The sequence below is a fragment of the Leucoraja erinacea genome, chromosome 7 (assembly GCF_028641065.1).
Source record: "Leucoraja erinacea ecotype New England chromosome 7, Leri_hhj_1, whole genome shotgun sequence".
Classification (NCBI taxonomy): Eukaryota; Metazoa; Chordata; class Chondrichthyes; order Rajiformes; family Rajidae; genus Leucoraja; species Leucoraja erinaceus.
This window is the reverse complement of record NC_073383.1, coordinates 44,782,986-44,800,426: the sequence shown is the minus strand read 5'-3', so window position 1 is coordinate 44,800,426 and position 17,441 is coordinate 44,782,986. Positions and strand designations below refer to the sequence as shown.

The following is a 17,441-nucleotide window of genomic DNA, read 5'->3' as shown; positions in this document are numbered from 1 at the left end:
ACATGGAAGAATATTCTGGATCAAATTAATACTCCTTTCTAAAAAAAGCAAAATTTGTTTAAAAATATAACTCAATACAACATAGATATATGAATGACATTTGAAAAGTGTGCTGCAGGCAAATTATTACACTAAATGACCAATGTAAAGGGTCATTGCATTTAGTCAAATATATTCTAAGTGATACGGCAAGTCACACCAAGCAACAGCACCACATATTGTTTAGCTCCTGTTACGCTCTCTGTGCTTTCCTATTAAGCACACTATATTTGACTGTTTGTCCATATTGTCACGTATATAGTGGTGACCGACTATCAAAACATAAGCAATATTTTAAGAATGCTGAATAAGTGGCAAACACGTAACTTAAGTGGCAAATTTGCGTTTTTAGTTGGATGTGAACAGCTTAATAGGTGAAGCTTTTTTTGCTGGTCTCACTCACCTCATGTTTAGGGGGGGATTCTGGGCTAGCGATAGCACACTATTTGAAACTTAGTTATGTTTGTTTAAGATAATATATGCACTTGGAACTAAATTCCCCCCAAAAGGCTTTCATTGCAAATGGTAAATAGAATGAGTGGATAAGCAAAGATTGTAAAATTGGCTTGCTCTCTGACAATTACATTCATAAAAGTCCTCTAGGTATCATCAACAGATGAAACTAGTTCAGAAATGGCTGTGAATTGGGACATTAGGCTTTTTTTTTTGGCGTTAGACAACATTAAGCAGCTCTGTATTAGGAACTTGCCTAAAAACATACTTAAATGTGAACATAAAACAGTGATAAATTCTAGAACTGATTAAATAAGGAAGGAATGCCCTGGTTATACTAAATAAATAATGTTATTGGAAGATATGAAGCAGAGGGAAAAAAAGTGCATTCATATACAGGTAATTAAACTTATTGGTCCTGATCCCATGTCAGCAGGAATATTGGGATAAAACTGAAGAAATGTTGTGGGGCTGAGATATTTTTTGTTCTGCTGCCTCTGCTGCACCAGCACTCCTCTTGGAGTTCAACAGGACAGCTCGAACATCTGCAGACTTTCCAGCTCCAAGCAGAATATCACTGTGCCAGGTCAAACTTGTTGAAAGCACAGCAGTCTCCATGTAAATGGGAAGAACCACAGCTGAAAGATTTTATTTTTAAGCTTTTTAAATTATTTTTTTAATTTGGTGTTTTAAATATAATACAATGGAATGTTTATTTTGTATATTGACTGATTGTGGATGTCAAAGATGTTCATATTCACTGGTCCCAATAACAGCGACAACTTTGCAATCCATGAACTGTCAGAACAGTTCTTTGGGTGCAGTTGCCTGAGGAAGCTCCCAAGCTTAGCCAAATTCCCACCTTGTGACTGCCTGGGTCTGTGATGAAACAAACAGCGCACTTCAGAAGTAATTGGACAGTGAAATTTGGACATCAAAAGATCTGTAAAATTGCTAATTATGAACAACAGCATTTCAAGGAATGAAGCAGCATTCAGTCTGAAGAAGGGTCTCGACCGGAAACGTCACCAATTCCTTCTCTCCATAGATGCTGCCTCACCCGCTGAGTTTCTCCCGCATTTTTTGTCTACCTTTGATTTTTCCAGTATCTGCAGTTCTTTCTTAAACATTTAAATTTCAGGTTTTCCCACAAAATAGAATTATCGGTTGCAAAAGCAAATACTATTACAAATTAATTTGGTCGGCCTTCACGGCCATGGCTGTTTTCACCCCAAAATCAAAGATTATCGGTGAAGGTTGACACTCACATGGAGTTTTAAGATCACTACAACATTTTATTACACGGATAGATGCCACTCTGCATTTCAATGGAGAGAACTGCTGTAAAGGCTCAGAGTTAAAGTAGATTTGATTAGATTTCATTGGTTTATTATCATTTACTCCAGGGTCCAATGAAAGTCCTTGTTCACATTAGGATCACAGAGTAAACAGTATACAAACAGTAGTGATAAATACAACAATATATACAAAAGCAAGCGCAAAAGAGCAGATTGGTGCAAGATTTTGGTGCCAAATCCAAGGGGTGCAAATGAATATAATGGTACAATTATGGAATAACTGAATGAGGTAGAATTAAGCGTACATGGCATTAAAAGGAATAGGGTGTAAAAGGGGAGATTGTTGTGGGAGTAGGATAGCAGTAGGGATGAATATATTCCTAAATCTGGACATCTGAACTTTATAACTCATGCAAAGGGAAGAGATTGAACCTTCCATTGCAATGAGGAATGTGGAGGAGTCACTATGGTGGATGTTTATGTTAAAATGTGTTTCGTGTGTTCTGTTGCTTTTTATTTGTGACTGACTTGGCAAATGAAATTCCTCGTATGCTGCAAAACATACTTAGCTAATAAAGTATTATTGTGATTGTGATCTTCTCCCAGGAGAAGAGAAAAAAAGGAATAGGGGCCAACAGTCATCCAAGACAATAATGCCTGTATAGGGTGGTTAGCATTTTCTGGATTAAATGAGTTTTAACTATTTAAATGTTTTAATATCTTGAAATATTTTTTAATATTTAAGTTTATTTTCTGTTAGAAACATTCATAAGCTTCATAGTGCGGCTTAACAAGTTTTTCTCTGCGTTCCCATTGGCAGGGACTTGCTCTGACTATCATGTCATATTACTTATGTCTCAAATGTGCAATCAGCATTCAGCCTTGCTGAGACAGCGTTGTCATGGAAAAAGACTAAAAATTCCAATGAAGATTACTGGGGCGTGAGTAGTTGAGCAACAAGTGTAACGATATTACCCGTTTCCAAACAGTGTCTGCAAAGCAACATGAATATGAGGAACTGGAGAAAATGGACACCTTCAATCCCTTGTATTACAGTTAACAAATACACTAACTGCAGAAATTTCCCTCTTTCACTTCAATTACTTATACACTCTACCTTTCCTTCTTCATTTCAGCTCATTTGTTCTTTACCAGTTCTGTTTCTACCCTATTATCACGTCCTGTTCCCTTTCCCACACCCACCTCTTGTTTATTTTGGCCTTTTCTCCTATTTACCATCAAATTATTTATGCACATTACCCATCAATAAGAAAAAAAATTCCTCTCAAACACAACACCCAAAAATGAATATAGATATTCTGCTGCCAAACCTCCTAGCCACTCCAAGGATTTATTTTTCACTTCCTTGATTGAATCTGCCAATCTTCTCATCTTCAATTCAACTAAGATTTTGATACTTTGCAATTTCCAACCTCAGTTAATGATTACATATGCCAACTTTACCAATGAAGTGACGGAGGTCTTCGATGTGAAAAGTTAGCTCAGTTTCTATTCCCACAGATGTGGCTTGAACGGCTGAGTATTTCCAGCATTTTCTGTTTCAATGTGAATATTTTATATTATGCACTAACCCACATCACTATTGCACATTATTTCCTGTAGTAATTGATCAATGACAATTATAATTGGAATTTAGTTGAATTCAGTTTCGCCTGAACTTGTGAGATTTCAGACGCCTAGTGCACACCTGCGTTCAATCCAACACATGGGAGAGGTACCTAGAGTTAAGCATCTGGTTCACTGTACTTTTTGTTACAAACTGCATTCCAAAACAACTGCCTGTGAAAAAATATGTAGTCTCCACTTTGCTTCTGCTCGTATTGCAGAAAATCCAAATTTGCATGAAAAGTAAAATAACACATCTCAGTTTACTGATAGTGTAGATATGAAATCTGAAAAGGTAAGAAGAATTCATTAGTTCAAAACACAAAAGAGAACCAGTGGAAATGAGTTTTCAATGACTTTGCAACTTAAACAGCAACAAAGGTTTTGTTTTTTATCGGAATAAAGGGGTCAGCAGTAGATCGTATGTTCATATACTGAAAAGGTCAGCATTCTTACTCATGTTTTCACCATCCTCATCATCCACATCCAAAGTAAAATATTTCTGCTGGCTTCTCGACTGGTGGTAGCCAAGTGATCTATCTGCAAGACAATGGAAGTTATCATGAAGCATTTTTGGTTCCTTCTAGTTCAGGCAAATGTTACATGGTGTTACAAAAGAGAATTTTAAACATGGATGACATATTACAGCGTGCATTAAACAACAGATGTATTTATAAACATATTTAACTGAGATAAATAATTAGAAACAAAAATAGTAATTGCAAGAAATGTGTTAAAAAAAAACAACCCACAAATCATCATTTCAGTGAAGATTGGCAAAGGCACCACACCAAATGCAACGGTCATGTCTGACATAAAGCTGTGGGATCAGATATAAATCAGATATGCAGCTCTTCAGCTCAGTATATTATAGAACACCCATGGACCTAATCATGAACATAGGTTTTCCGCAAAGATTGGAGAGTAGCAGCAGCAAGAAGCAGCAAGAGCAAGTATTGATTATATTATCGAGAACCCTGAAGTAGTTGATTAGGTAACAGATAAAGAAGTGCAGCTGTATGGGTGCGGCGTTGTTGGGAGCGGCCTTGTTGAGGTGAAGTGCCTTGGTGAGTAAAGTGTGAATTTTTGACTTGAAAGTCTTCGGCGAGGAGGCTGAGGCAAGGAGGCTACACTTGATCGAAATTTGTGATTTTGGTCCACTGAAGAAATGTCAGGCAAGTTGATGCAGTGTGTTTCCTACAGGATGTGGGAACTCAGGGACACCGCTGGAGCTTCTGGAAACTACACCTGCAGAAATTGTGTCCAGGTGCAGCTCCTGAATGAACGTGTTGGAGAACTGTGGGTCCCTTGAAGGCAGACACGGGTGAAATTATTATGGGCAACAAGGTAAATGGCAGAAGAGTTGAATAGGTACTTCGGATCTGTCTTCACTAAGGAAGACACAAACAATCTCCCAGATGTACTGGAGGACAGAGGATGTAAGGGGGTAGAGGAACTGAAAGAAATGTTCATTAGGCGAGAAATAGTATTGGGTAGGCTAATGGGACTGAAGGATGATAAATCCCCTGGGCCTGATGGTCTGCATCCCAGGGTTTTCAGGGAGGTGGCTATAGAAATAGTGGACGCATTGGTGATCATTTTCCAATGTTCAATAGATTCAGGATCAGTTCCTGTGGATTGGAGGATAGCTCATCTTATCCCACTTTTCAAGAAAAGAGCGAGAAAGAAAACGGGGAAGTACAGATCAGTTAGCCTGACTTCGGTGGTGGGAAAGATGCTGGAGTCAATTATTAAAGAGGTAATAATGGGTCATTTGGACAGCAGTAAAATGATTAGTCCAAGTCAACATGAATTTATGAAAGGGAAATCATGTTTGACTAATCTCCTGGAATTTTTTGAGGATGTGACAAGTAAAATGGATGAAGGGGTGCCAGTGGATGTAGTGTATCTAGACTTTCAGAAAGCCTCTGATAAGGTCCCGCACGGGAGACTGGTGACTAAAATTAGAGCACATGGTATTGGGGGTACGGTGTTGACATGGATAGAAAATTGGTTGGCAGACCGGAAACAAAGAGTAGGAGTGAACGGGTCCTTTTCAGAATGGCAGGCGGTGGTGAGTGGAGTGCCGCAAGGCTCAGTGTTGGGGCCACAACTGTTTACCATATATATTAATGATTTGGAAGAAGGAATTAGGAGCAACACTAGCAAGTTTGCAGATGACACTGTGAAGAGGATGTTAGGAGGTTGCAGGGTGACCTGGACAGGTTGAGTGAGTGGGCAGATGCGTGGCAGATGCAGTATAATATAGATAAATGTGAGGTTATCCACTTTGGCGGCAAAAATAAGGGGGCAGATTATTATCTCAATGGGGTTGGGTTAGGTAAGAGGGGGGTGCAGCGAGACCTGGGCGTCCTTGTACACCGGTCACTGAAAGTTGGCTTACAGGTACAGCAGGCTGTGAAGAAAGCTAATGGAATGTTGGCCTTCAAAACAAGAGGATATCAGTATAGGAGTAAAGAAGTTCTTCTGCAGTTGTATAGGGCTCTGGTGCGACCACATCTCGAGTATTGTGTACAGTTTTGATCTCCTAATTTGAGGAAGGACATGCTTGTGATTGAGGCAGTGCAGCATAGGTTCACGAGATTGATCCCTGGGATGGCGGGACTGTCATATGAGGAAAGATTGAAAAGACTAGGCTTGTATTCATTTGAGTTTAGAAGGATGAGGGGGATCTTATAGAAACATATAAAATTATAAAAGGATTGGACAAGCTAGATGCAGGAAAAATGTTCCCAATGTTGGGCGAGTCCAGAACCAGGGGCCACAGTCTAAGAATAAATGGAGGTCATTTAAGACTGAGGTGAGAAAAAACTTTTTCACCCAGAGAGTTGTGAATTTATGGAATTCCCTGCCACAGTGGAGGGCAGTGGAGGCCAAGTCACTGGATAGATTTAAGAGTTAGATAGAGCTCTCGGGGCTAGTGGAGTCAAGGGATATGGGGAGAAGGCAGGCACGGGTTATTGATAGGGGGCAATCAGCCATGATCACAATGAATGGCGGTGCTAGCTCGTAGGGCCGAAATCGCCTCCCTCTGCACCTATTTTCTTTGTTCTATGTTTCCATGTAACTGGAAAAGCAGCCAGATGGCCTCAGGGTCATCTGGGAAAACAAGAATTTCCTGGACAGGACCGACAGTGAGGTTGTCATGCCAAGGATACAGGAAGAGCGAAGGTGGGTGACTGTGAGAAAGGGGAGTAAATGTGGAATGCAGGAGATCCCGGGGGGCTGTGCCTAATGAAAACAGGTACACCCTCTTGGGAGTTGTCGGGGCAGACGACGCTTCCAGTCTGAGTGGCAGACAGGTCGGTGGTTTCAATCCGAGCAATGAGACTCGACTGGCGAGACCGATGTCGGGCAGAGCCATAGTGGTGGGTGACTTCTAGGGTGGTTATCTCTGGATTGCTTCGTGCTGATGAGGGCAGGAACAGGGAGATTGGGGATCTGAATGTGTGGCTGCGGGGCTGGTGCAGGGAGCAAGGATTTAGATTTATAGACCACCAGGATCTCTTCTGCGGTAGGGGTGACCTGTACAAAAGGGACAAGTTACACCTCAACTGGAGGGGGACCAATGTTTTGGCAGGAAGGTTTGCTAGTGCTACACGTGTGGGTTTAAACTAAATAGCGGAGAAGAGGGGAGGGTTTGACAAATTGGGAGTATAAAGATGGAGTTCAAGGGGAAGTGAGTACAGGAAAAGTTACAAAAGACTCCTGAATTAATGGGAAGGAAAGCTTGAGAAGGGTTAAGAGAGTAAGGTCAGGGCCAATAGTGAAGGGAAGATGAATATCGAAGTTAAAGTGTTGTATATGAATGCGTGAAGTGTAAGAAATAAAATGGATGAGCTTGAGGCTCAGTTAGAAATGGGCAAATATGATATAATGGGAATTACAGAGACATGGCTGCAAGAGGACCAGGGCTGGGAACTGAATATTCAGGGGTATACGTCCTATCGAAAAGACTGACAGGTGGGCAGAGGGGGTGGGGTAGCTCTGTTGGTAAGGAATGAAATTCAGTCCCTTGCGTGGGGTGACATAGAATGAGGAGCTGTAGAGTCAGTATGGATAGAACTGAGGAACTGTAAGGGTAAAAACACCCTTATGGGAGTTATCTACAGGCACCAAACAGTAGCCTTGATATAGGGTGCAAGTTGAATCAAGAGTTAAAATTGACATGTTATAAAGGTAATGCTACGGTGGTTATGGGAGATTTCAACATGCAGGTAGGCTGGGAAAATCAGGTTGGTACTGGACCCCAAAAAAGGGAGTTTGTGGAGAGCCTCCGAGATGGATTCTTAGAGCAGCTTGCACTGGAGCTGACCAGGGAGAAGGCAATTCTGGATTTAGTGTTGAATAATGAACCGGATTTGATAAGGGAACTCAAGGTAAAGGAGCCAATAGGAGGTAATGACCATAATATGATGTTTAAATCTACAATTTGAGAGGGAGAAGGGAAAATCGGAAGTGTCAGTATTAAAGTTGAGCAAAGGGGACTATGGAGGCATGGGGGAGGAGTTGGCCAAAGTTGACTGGAACGAGACCCTAGCAGGAACAACAATGGCAGGTATTTCTGGGAACATCACATAAGGTGCAGGATTAGTTCATTCCAAAGAGGAAGAAAGATTCTAAAGGGAGTAAGAGGCGACTGTGGCTGACAAGGGAAGACAAGGACAGTATAAAAATAAAAGAGAAGTATAACATAGCAAAGAAGCCAGAGGATTGGGAAACTTTTCAGAACAACAGAAGATAACCAAAAAGGCAATACGGGGAGAAAATATGAGGTACGAAGAGCTTGCCAAGAATATAAAGGAGGATAGTAAAAGTTTATTTAGGTATGTAATGTGAAGAGAAAAAAAAGTTAAATTAGTTAGTCCCTTGAAGACAAAAACAGGTGAATTTATTATGGGGAACAAGGAAATGGCAGACGAGTTGAATAGGTACTTTGGGTCTGTCTTCACTAAGGAAGACACAAACAATCTCCCACATGTACTAGTGGCCAGAGGACCTGGGGTGACGGAATAACTGAAGGAAATTCACATGAGGCAGGAAATGGTGTTGGGTAGACTGATGGGACTGAAGGCTGATAAATCCCCAGGGCCTGATGGTCTGCATCCAGGGTACTTAAGGAAATGGCTCTAGAAATCGTGGACGCTGGAGTCAATTATAAAAGATGAAATAGCAGCACATTTGGATAGCAGCAACAGGATCGGAGTCAGCATGGAATTACGAAGGGGAAATCATGCTTGACTAATCTTCTGGAATTTTTTGAGGATGTAACCAGGAAAATGGACAAGGGAGAGCCAGTGGATGTAGTGTACCTGGACTTTCAGAAAGCCTTTGATATGATCCCACATAGGAGATTAGTGGGCAAAATTTGGGCACATGGTATTGGGGGTAGAGTGCTGACATGGATAGAGAAGTGGTTGGCAGACAGGAAACAAACAGTAGGGATTAACTGGCCCCTTTCAGAATGGCAGGCAGTGACTAGTGGGGTACAGCAAGGCTCGGTGCTGGGACCGCAGCTATTTACAATATACATTAATGATTTAGATGAAGGGATAAAAGGTAACATTAGCACATTTGCAGATGACACAAATCTGGGTGGCAGTGTGAACTGCGAGGATGCTACGAGGATGCAGGGTGACTTGGACAGATTGGGTGAGTGGTCAGCTGCATTGCAGATGCAGTTTAATGTGGATACATGTGAGGTTATCCATTTAGGTGGCCAAGAACAGGAAGGCAGATTATTATCTGAATGGTGTAAAGTTAAGGGCCTGTCCCACTTGGGCGTTATTTGCGCGTCATTTACACAACATCATTTACGCGTCACGACGCACACGCATGGCGTGCATTACATGCGCATGGCGCGTGGTGAGATGTGATGGCATAGGCAGTGATGCACGGTAGCGCGCGGCTCCCCAGCATTTTGGGATTCTCAAAATCCTCGCGCGTCAATGACGCCCAAGTGGGATAGGCCCTTAAGGAAAAAGGGAAGTACAACGAGGTCTGTTCATCAGTCACTGAAAGTAAGCATGCATATACAGCAGGCAGTGTAGAAAGCTAATAGCATGTTGGCCTTCATTACAAGAGAAGTTGAGTATAGGAGCAAAGAGGTCCTTCTTGTTGTACAAGGCCCTAGTGAGACCACACATGGAGTATTGTGTGCAGTTTTGGTCCTCAAATTTGATGAAGGACATCCTTGCTATTGAGGAGTGCAGCGTAGGTTCACGAGGTTAATTCCCAGGATGGCGGGACTGTCATATGTTGAAAGAATGGAGCGACTGAGCTTGTATACACTGGAATTTAGAAGGATGAGAGTGGATCTTATTGAAACATATAAGATTATTAAGAAATTGGAAACGCTAGAGGCAGGAAACATGCTCCCGATGTTGCCAGAACCATGGGCCACACTTTAAGAATAAGGGGTAGGCTATTTATAATGGAGATGAGGAAAAACGTTTTCACCCAAATAGTTGTGAATCTGTGGAATTCTCTGCCTCAGAAAGCAGTGGAGGCCAATTCTCTGGATGCTTTCAAGAGAGAGTTAGATAGGGCTCTTAAAGATAGCAGGGTCAAGGGATATGGGGAGAAGGCAGGAACGGGGTACAGATTGTGGATGATCAGCCATGATCCCAGTGAATGGCGGTGCTGGCTCGATAAACCTGCACCTATTATCTATTGAATGTACCTATGCCCGACCTCCACCTTGCTCCACACTTCCACCAGGCTCAGAAGGCTAGGAAGTTCAGACGATGCAATGCACACGCTGCAGTGGTCCGAGACAGAACTGACAGTTAGCTGCCGAAACTATGCCCTACTGATGCGAAGAAGTCCACACAATGATGGAAATAGTCAGAGCTGCGTCTATATAGGCCACAATATCAGGAATATAATTTAGGAAAGGTCTGTGGTATAAAGGCTGTATTCCAATGCACTGTTCCATCCTTGAGGGAATGCTAACATGAAGATTTGAACAATTATTCCACTGATATGAGAAAACTTTAAAATTATAGCAAAATAAAAAGTCTAGTCAAATTGAAGTTTAAATGAAATCACACTCCAGTTGTTCAGGCAAAATCACAACTGTGGAAAAAAAAAGGTACCTTCAAAGCAGCTGTGCAAGATGACAGACAAATTAAAAAACTTGAAAGTCAGTCACATGAAGCAATCAACATCCATCACTCAATCACTTGAACTAAGCAAATTTCTCCAGACCAAATGACTGTTTAAATAGAATGGAAGATAAACATTATCTGCAGATAGCACGTGTTAATCTAGCTGGCACAGGATACATTTGGAAAAAAATTGAGAACTTTGATGCTCAAGAAAGCTTTTTAATAGTGGTATCTTCAATTGACACATTTATAGCTGTCTGAAAATGAGAAAAAAAATTTGGAGGATAACAAAATTACTTTGGTATACAAATACATTTCTAAGATAGTAATTTAGTGAAGATTAACAAACATAAATTGAGAGGAATTGGCTACTTCCCTTGAATGCTATATAATAGGTTTTCTCTGATTTTAAGTAAAATTTTCTGCAACTGAAACAGAACTTTAATTAATCCCAAATAACTTGCATACCTCATTGCCATTGAGCTCTGATAGCCTAAACCATTACAACCACACAACAGAGGCAGATAATTCCAGTTTCACAACTATCTGGGTGAGAAAGTTTTTCCTCATCTCATTCACAACAAAAAATTAGTTTCCATGCAAAATTTGGGGCATTTTGTGTTACAGTTCTCCCTCTTTAATCTCTCCTATTTTCAAATCATACTCTTCTCTTTATAGCCATATTATTCTCCACGCATAGCATAGATGAAAGTTATTGAAACTTCACAGGAATGCTCTCAATTAAAGGTTGACATGGAGCCAAGGAACGGAAAAGGTAGGCAGATGACCAAAAGCTTACTCAAGTGGTAGTTTTATTCAGTGTCTTAAAGGAAGAAATAGAGAATTGACAATCAGATGTAGCTCAAGGAGAGCCATTGTCGATCAGCAAGCACAAGGATGAATAATTAGGACAGTGCAAGTCAGTGGTAGCAGAATTTTGCATGGCCACTACCTTACAGGAGTCAAGGGAGGCTAGCAAGATGTGCACAGAATACATCTAATTTAGTTTAATAAAGTTTAATAAAGGTACTGATGAGAGATTTCAGCAGATGTGCAACAGTAGAGGCAGATGTGTTAAGGTCAGTAAATGGTAGAGGGAAAAAAAGGTGATTTTAATGATAAGGATATCCAGAACTCATTTGTATTTGCAAAGGAAACTTCTAGTCAGCCATTAATGAAAATTAGATGAGGTTTGATAAGAAGAACAATGGAGTCAGTTGAGCAAGGATGTTAACACCGGGCAATATGTGCGTAGAAGCTTTTAGATGATGATGATGATAATGACGACGATTACATCAATTAATGGCAATATGTAGCTGTGACACAGGACAGCCTTTTTGGGACAGCAGAACTCAAAGCATAGAGAAAACATTGCTGAAATATTTGATTGCAACTGGGTAGACAAGACAAATCAGACGAGGGCAGTCCCACTGTCTTCCATATGATTGAAGGAGGATAGTCAAAGGAGGTGGTACCAAGTTTGGGCAAGAGACAATGACAAAATACTTCATCTTTGAGTTGTATTCAGAATTATGAAAGACATCTGATCCTGACTGTGATTACTGAGAGAAAGAAGAATGTCATTAGCTGCAATTTCCCAATTTTTCATACACATGGAGGTGATGTTCAATGACTGCAAATGTTACTCTCCATTGGGAAAAGGCAAATATTCCATCTGCAGGCCAGTCAGATTAATGTTGGTGGTCGGGAGGGTAATCTGGGAACAATAATCTGGGATAAAACTAAATATCAGTCTAAATACAGCAGAGAATTTTTGATTAATTTGAATTAGCTTTTTTCAAATGGCAAATCGGGTTGATTCAAGAAGTAGAGTTGATGTTGTCTTATGAACTTACAAAATGAATTTACGCATTTAAAAGCATGCCACATATTAGATCAGATGGCAAAATTAAATCAAAAGGTTTACAGTGGCAACTTTCATATAATATTTGTAAAGGATTGACCATGTCTCAATGGAGAAAATAATTCAGAGGTCTTCCACGAATATCATCAAAAGGCTCACTATAATGCAAGCGAATGATTTGGACAGGATGATTAATAGGTTGATTGAAAGATAGTGTGGAAACAGGCTCTTCAGTCTATTGAATCTACGCTGACCTGTTCATTCATTCATTTTCGTGTCTCACACAACTTTGCCAATAGCGAAAAAATGTTAGTGCCACGTTGTTTATCCTCTGCAAGATCCTTTAGTGCATGTGTCATGCAGCATGTCACAGCTCAGGAGATGTTCCATAGTCTGGAGGCCTCGTCCACACTCGCAGACTGCCGCATCTTCATTATATCCTGCACTTCGGCATGTTCGATTTGCTTCTCACCATGTCCGTCCGTGGTCTGTCGAGACTGCGCTAGATTATCCACCGTTGGTCGGAACCTGGTGGGCGTTTCTCGGAGGGATCGATTGCCAAGTGAATGACAGAGTTTGAGCCTTCTGGACGATGCACTGCAGTCCAGGGGATGGACAGAAGAGAGGAAACCTCTGTGTGATTTCAGACGCTGAGGTTACAAAGGGTGGTCATTCAGGGGGTGTCTTTCATCCTCTGCCTTTTTCTCTTCCTCAAAATCCCATCTCCCTGCTCGCTACTCCCGCTACGTAAACTCTTCGGCTGCCAGTAAGTTCTCCGAGGCTCTCATAGCCGCCCCCGACATCTGTACCATTGAGGAGTCTGCCCTCCATCTCAGCACTGACAACCTAATTTCTTTATTCAATACCACTTGCTCTTCCATCCTGGATTCTGTTGCTCCTCTTAAAATGAAAAAGCCTCAGCCTAAAGGCTGGCCCTGGATCAATGACACCACCAGAGCCCGAAGAAGAGAGTGCAGAAAATCAAAACGGAAGTACAAATCTGATAAGCTTCAAATTTCCTTTGAACTTCTGAGGAACAATCTTCTCAAATACCAGGAAGCAGTAAAGTCTGCGAGAACACAATACTTTTCCGACCTTATTTCCAAAAATGCCCATAACTCCAAGGTCCTTTTTAGTACCATTACCTCTATCATATGTCCTGCCCCCAGTACCAGATTAGCTGGGTCTCCTGCTAAGTGCGAAGAATTTACTACATTTTTCACCAGCAAAGTTAAGAACAACAGATCGAATATTTCCCCTCCCATCCGTGACCTAGCTGTCTCATTGGTCTGTTCTTCAAAATTAGACTATTTCCAACCCGTTACTCTACCCTCCCTTGTAAGGCTGGTCACCACCATAAAACCTGCTACCTGCCCCCTCGACGTTGTCCCCTCTGCCCTTCTGAAGGATGTCATTGCAATAGCCGGTCCCAGCATCCTCGCCATCATCAACAGTTCTCTGGCCACTGGCACTGTTCCTACCTGCTTCAAGCAGGAGGTGCCCCCCCCCCCCCCCCCCCCCCCCCCCCCACCCCCCCCTGAAAAAACCTAACTTAGACCCCCACCTTGCTTAGCAACTACAGACCTATTTCCAAACTACCCTTCCTTTCAAAAGTCCTTGAAAAGGTAATTTTAAGTCAACTTATGCCTTACCTTCACCAAAATACCATCCTGGAAACTTTCCAATCAGGTTTCAGGGCCCACCACAGCACAGAGTCTGCCTTGTTGAAGGTACATAACGACCTACTTCTCACCATTGACTTCGGCGACTGTGCAATCCCGCTCCTTCTCGACCTCAGCCCAGCATTTGATACAGTCGACCACACAATCCTAATTGACCGTCTCCGGTACGGGGTTTGTATTGATGGCACTGCCCTGAGCTGGTTCGTCTCCTACCTCAAAGATAGGAGTTTCTCTACAAACATAGGCAACTCTTTCTCCTCCCCAGCTAGCCTTTGCTGCGGGGTTCCACAAGGCTCCATCCTAGGCCCCATTCTCTTCTCCCTGTATATGCTCCCCTTAGGCCAAGTCATTCAAAGGCACGGCATTTCCTTCCACTGCTATGCAGACGATGAAACCCAACAACCGATCCTATCTTCTCAGCCTTATCCACTGCCTCGAGCATATAAAGTGTTGGATGCCCCAAAACTTCCTCCAACTAAACGAGAGCAAGTCTGAGATCATCCTACTCGGCCCCTCGGATTCAATCAAAACAATAGCAGGCAGCCTTGGATGCCTTACCCCATTACTCAAAACTCACGTCAAAAACCTTGGCGTGATATTTGACTCTGCGTTGAAATTTGACAAACAAGTCGTGGTAAAAGCTAGCTTCTTCCAACTTCAGACGATAGCTAAAATAAAACAATATCTCCAATTTGACGACCTCGAAAAGATCATCCACTCATTTATCTCCTCCCGCCTTGATTACTGCAACGCCGTTTACACTGGCAACAGCCAATCATCCCTGTCCCGCCTGCAATTGGTCCAAACCACCGCAGCGAGACTCCTGATGGGCACCTGAAAAGGGGACCACATCACCCCGATTCTGGCCTCTCTCCACTGGCTCCCTGTACGGTTCTGAATCAATTTCAAGCTCCTTCTTTAATTATACAAAGCCCTTAATGGACTTGCCCCCACCTACAATCAAAAATCTGATTACCCACCATACCACCTCCAGGTCCCTCAGATCGGCCGACTTGGGGTTACTGACCATCCCGCAGTCTAGGCATAAGCTCAGGGTTGAGCGCGCTTTTGCGGTTGCAGTTCCTAGACTATGGAACAGCATCTTCCCATAACATCTTGCTCCCTCCATCGACTCTTTTAAGTCTAGACTTAAAACTTATTTCTACTCTCAAGCCTTTCTTGATGTCCTCTGAGGGAGCGCTGTATGTATGCATCTATGTATGTATTGTTGTTATATGTACCACTGTTTGTAGCACGTTAGTACCCGCACCAATGTAAAGCACATTGGTCAATGTGCTATAGAAATACAATTGACTTAACTTGACTCCAATTGTCTGAGGCGTTCTTTTTGACTAGCTACAGCTCTTCTGATTCCAGGGGGTGCAATGCCAGAAAGTAGGTAGTTGTTGTCAGTCTTGGTAGGTTTCATGCATCCACTGATACAGCGACAGCTTGTGTTTAGCACAGGATCAATCTTCCTTGCATGAGCTGAGCGCTCCCATACTAGGCAGGCATACTTGGCAGCGGAGAAGCAGAGAGCCAGAGCTGTTGATCGAATGATTGTAGAATTTGCTCCCCATTTTGAAGTACAGGTGCACAACCTTTTATCCAAAGTTCCGGAAACCGAAAAACTCCGAATACCGGCCATTTTTCCAGGATGTCGGCTGCACACCAAAGCTCGCGTTTGGCGCCAAACTTGACACGAAACGACCCACGGTCAACCCAGGTCTGTACTACTGTAGCGGCTGCCTCCTCCCCGGAGACCGGGGAGACACTTAAACATCTGTAAATCATTGCTTAAATGTTAGTCAGTTAGTTTGGAGGGCTTCTATGTGAGGGGGGGGGGGGGGAAGGGGGAAACTTTAATTCTTAGTCCCCTACCTGGTCGGAGAGGCGGGGAGCGGTCAATGCCTTACCGGGTCGCCGTGCAGTAAGCTCCGCAGCGCTGTGGCCGCCAACTCCCAGCTGGGGCTGCGGGCGTCCGGCAACGGGCGGCGCCGGTTGTAGCTCCGACCCCGGCAACTCTACCCCTGGCTGCGCGGCGCTCCAAATCCATCGCGGCCCGCGGCCGGACGCCCGCAGCCCCAGCTCCGCGATGTTGTGTGTCGGCGGCCACAGCGCTCCGGAGCTTACCGCACGGCGACCCGGTAAGGCATTGCCCGCTCCCCGCTGGTATCCCAGCGCTGTGATGCCGCCGACTCCCAACATCGCGGAGCTGGGGCTACGGGCGTCCGGCCGCGAGCGGTGCTGGATTTGGAGCACCTCGCAGCCAGGGGTAGAGTTGCCGGGGTCGGAGCTCCAACCGGCGCCGCCCGCGACCGGATGCCCGCAGCCCCCAGCTCCACAATGTTGGGAGTTGGCGGCCATAGCGCTCCGGAGCTCACTGCACAGCGACCCGGTAAGGCATTGCCCGCTCCCCGCCTCTCCGACCAGGTAGGGAACTAAGAATTAAAGTTTCCCCCTTCACCCCACCCCCCACCACATAAAATCCCTCCAAACTAACTGACTAACATTTAAGCAATGATTTACAATGATTCCCCGGTCTCCGGGGAGGAGGCAGCCGCTCCAGACTTTTCAAGCCGCCCGCGCTACCTACCTAATCTACGCTAAAAATCTTCCATTCGGAAATCCGAAAAATTCCGTAATCCGACAAGTGTCTGGTCCCAAGGCTTTCGGATAAAAGGTTGTGCACCTGTACTCAGCTTACTAAGAAGAGTATTTCTGGAACTGATTTTTCCTTTAAGCTTGATGATATGTGCTTTGTAGGTCAGATATCGATCAAAAGTCACACCGAGATAGACTGGATTGTCACAGTGCTCCAATCTGACTCCAATCACCTGTTCACAGTAGTTCTATGTTATCCCACTTTCCATTCCACTTCCTACACACACTGGGGCAATTTACAGAGGCCAATTAACCTACAAATCTGCACGTCTTTGGGATGTGGAAGCAAACCGAAGCAAGCTCCACACACACAGCACCTGAAGTTAGGATTGAACACAGGTCAGTGGTTCTATGAGGCAGTGACAGCTGAGGCAGCTTTGCCAATGTGCTGCCCTGGTTATCAAACAACACAATCAAAATATGCAGATCAAAGAAACACCAAGAAAATTAGCAACGTGATGATAGATATCAACCAGTACAATGCAGTCAGACTTGCCTAATTGGTGGAAGCATTATAGATGAAACTTAACTTAGAAAAACGCAAATTAATTCTCTGTAAATTGATACATGATACGTGTGGGCTGAATCACCTGCAGCTCAACACCGACAAGACTAAGGAGTTGGTGGTGGACTTTTGGAGGAGAGGAACACCCCTGTCCTGTGTCTCCATCAATGGTGTAGATGT

The 17,441-nt window shown here is 43.3% G+C and overlaps 1 protein-coding gene across 2 annotated transcripts in view; it reads right to left on the bottom strand.

The window, feature by feature from the left end:
• The window catches only part of LOC129698941 (double-stranded RNA-specific editase 1-like), a 213,741-nt gene that overhangs the window by 65,627 nt on the left and 130,673 nt on the right, over positions 1-17,441 (bottom strand). For both annotated transcript variants that reach the window (XM_055638427.1, XM_055638429.1), the window contains one exon: positions 3,873-3,956. In XM_055638427.1, coding sequence (XP_055494402.1) covers positions 3,873-3,956 — 84 coding nt within the window. The remainder of the gene's footprint in view (positions 1-3,872; positions 3,957-17,441) is intronic.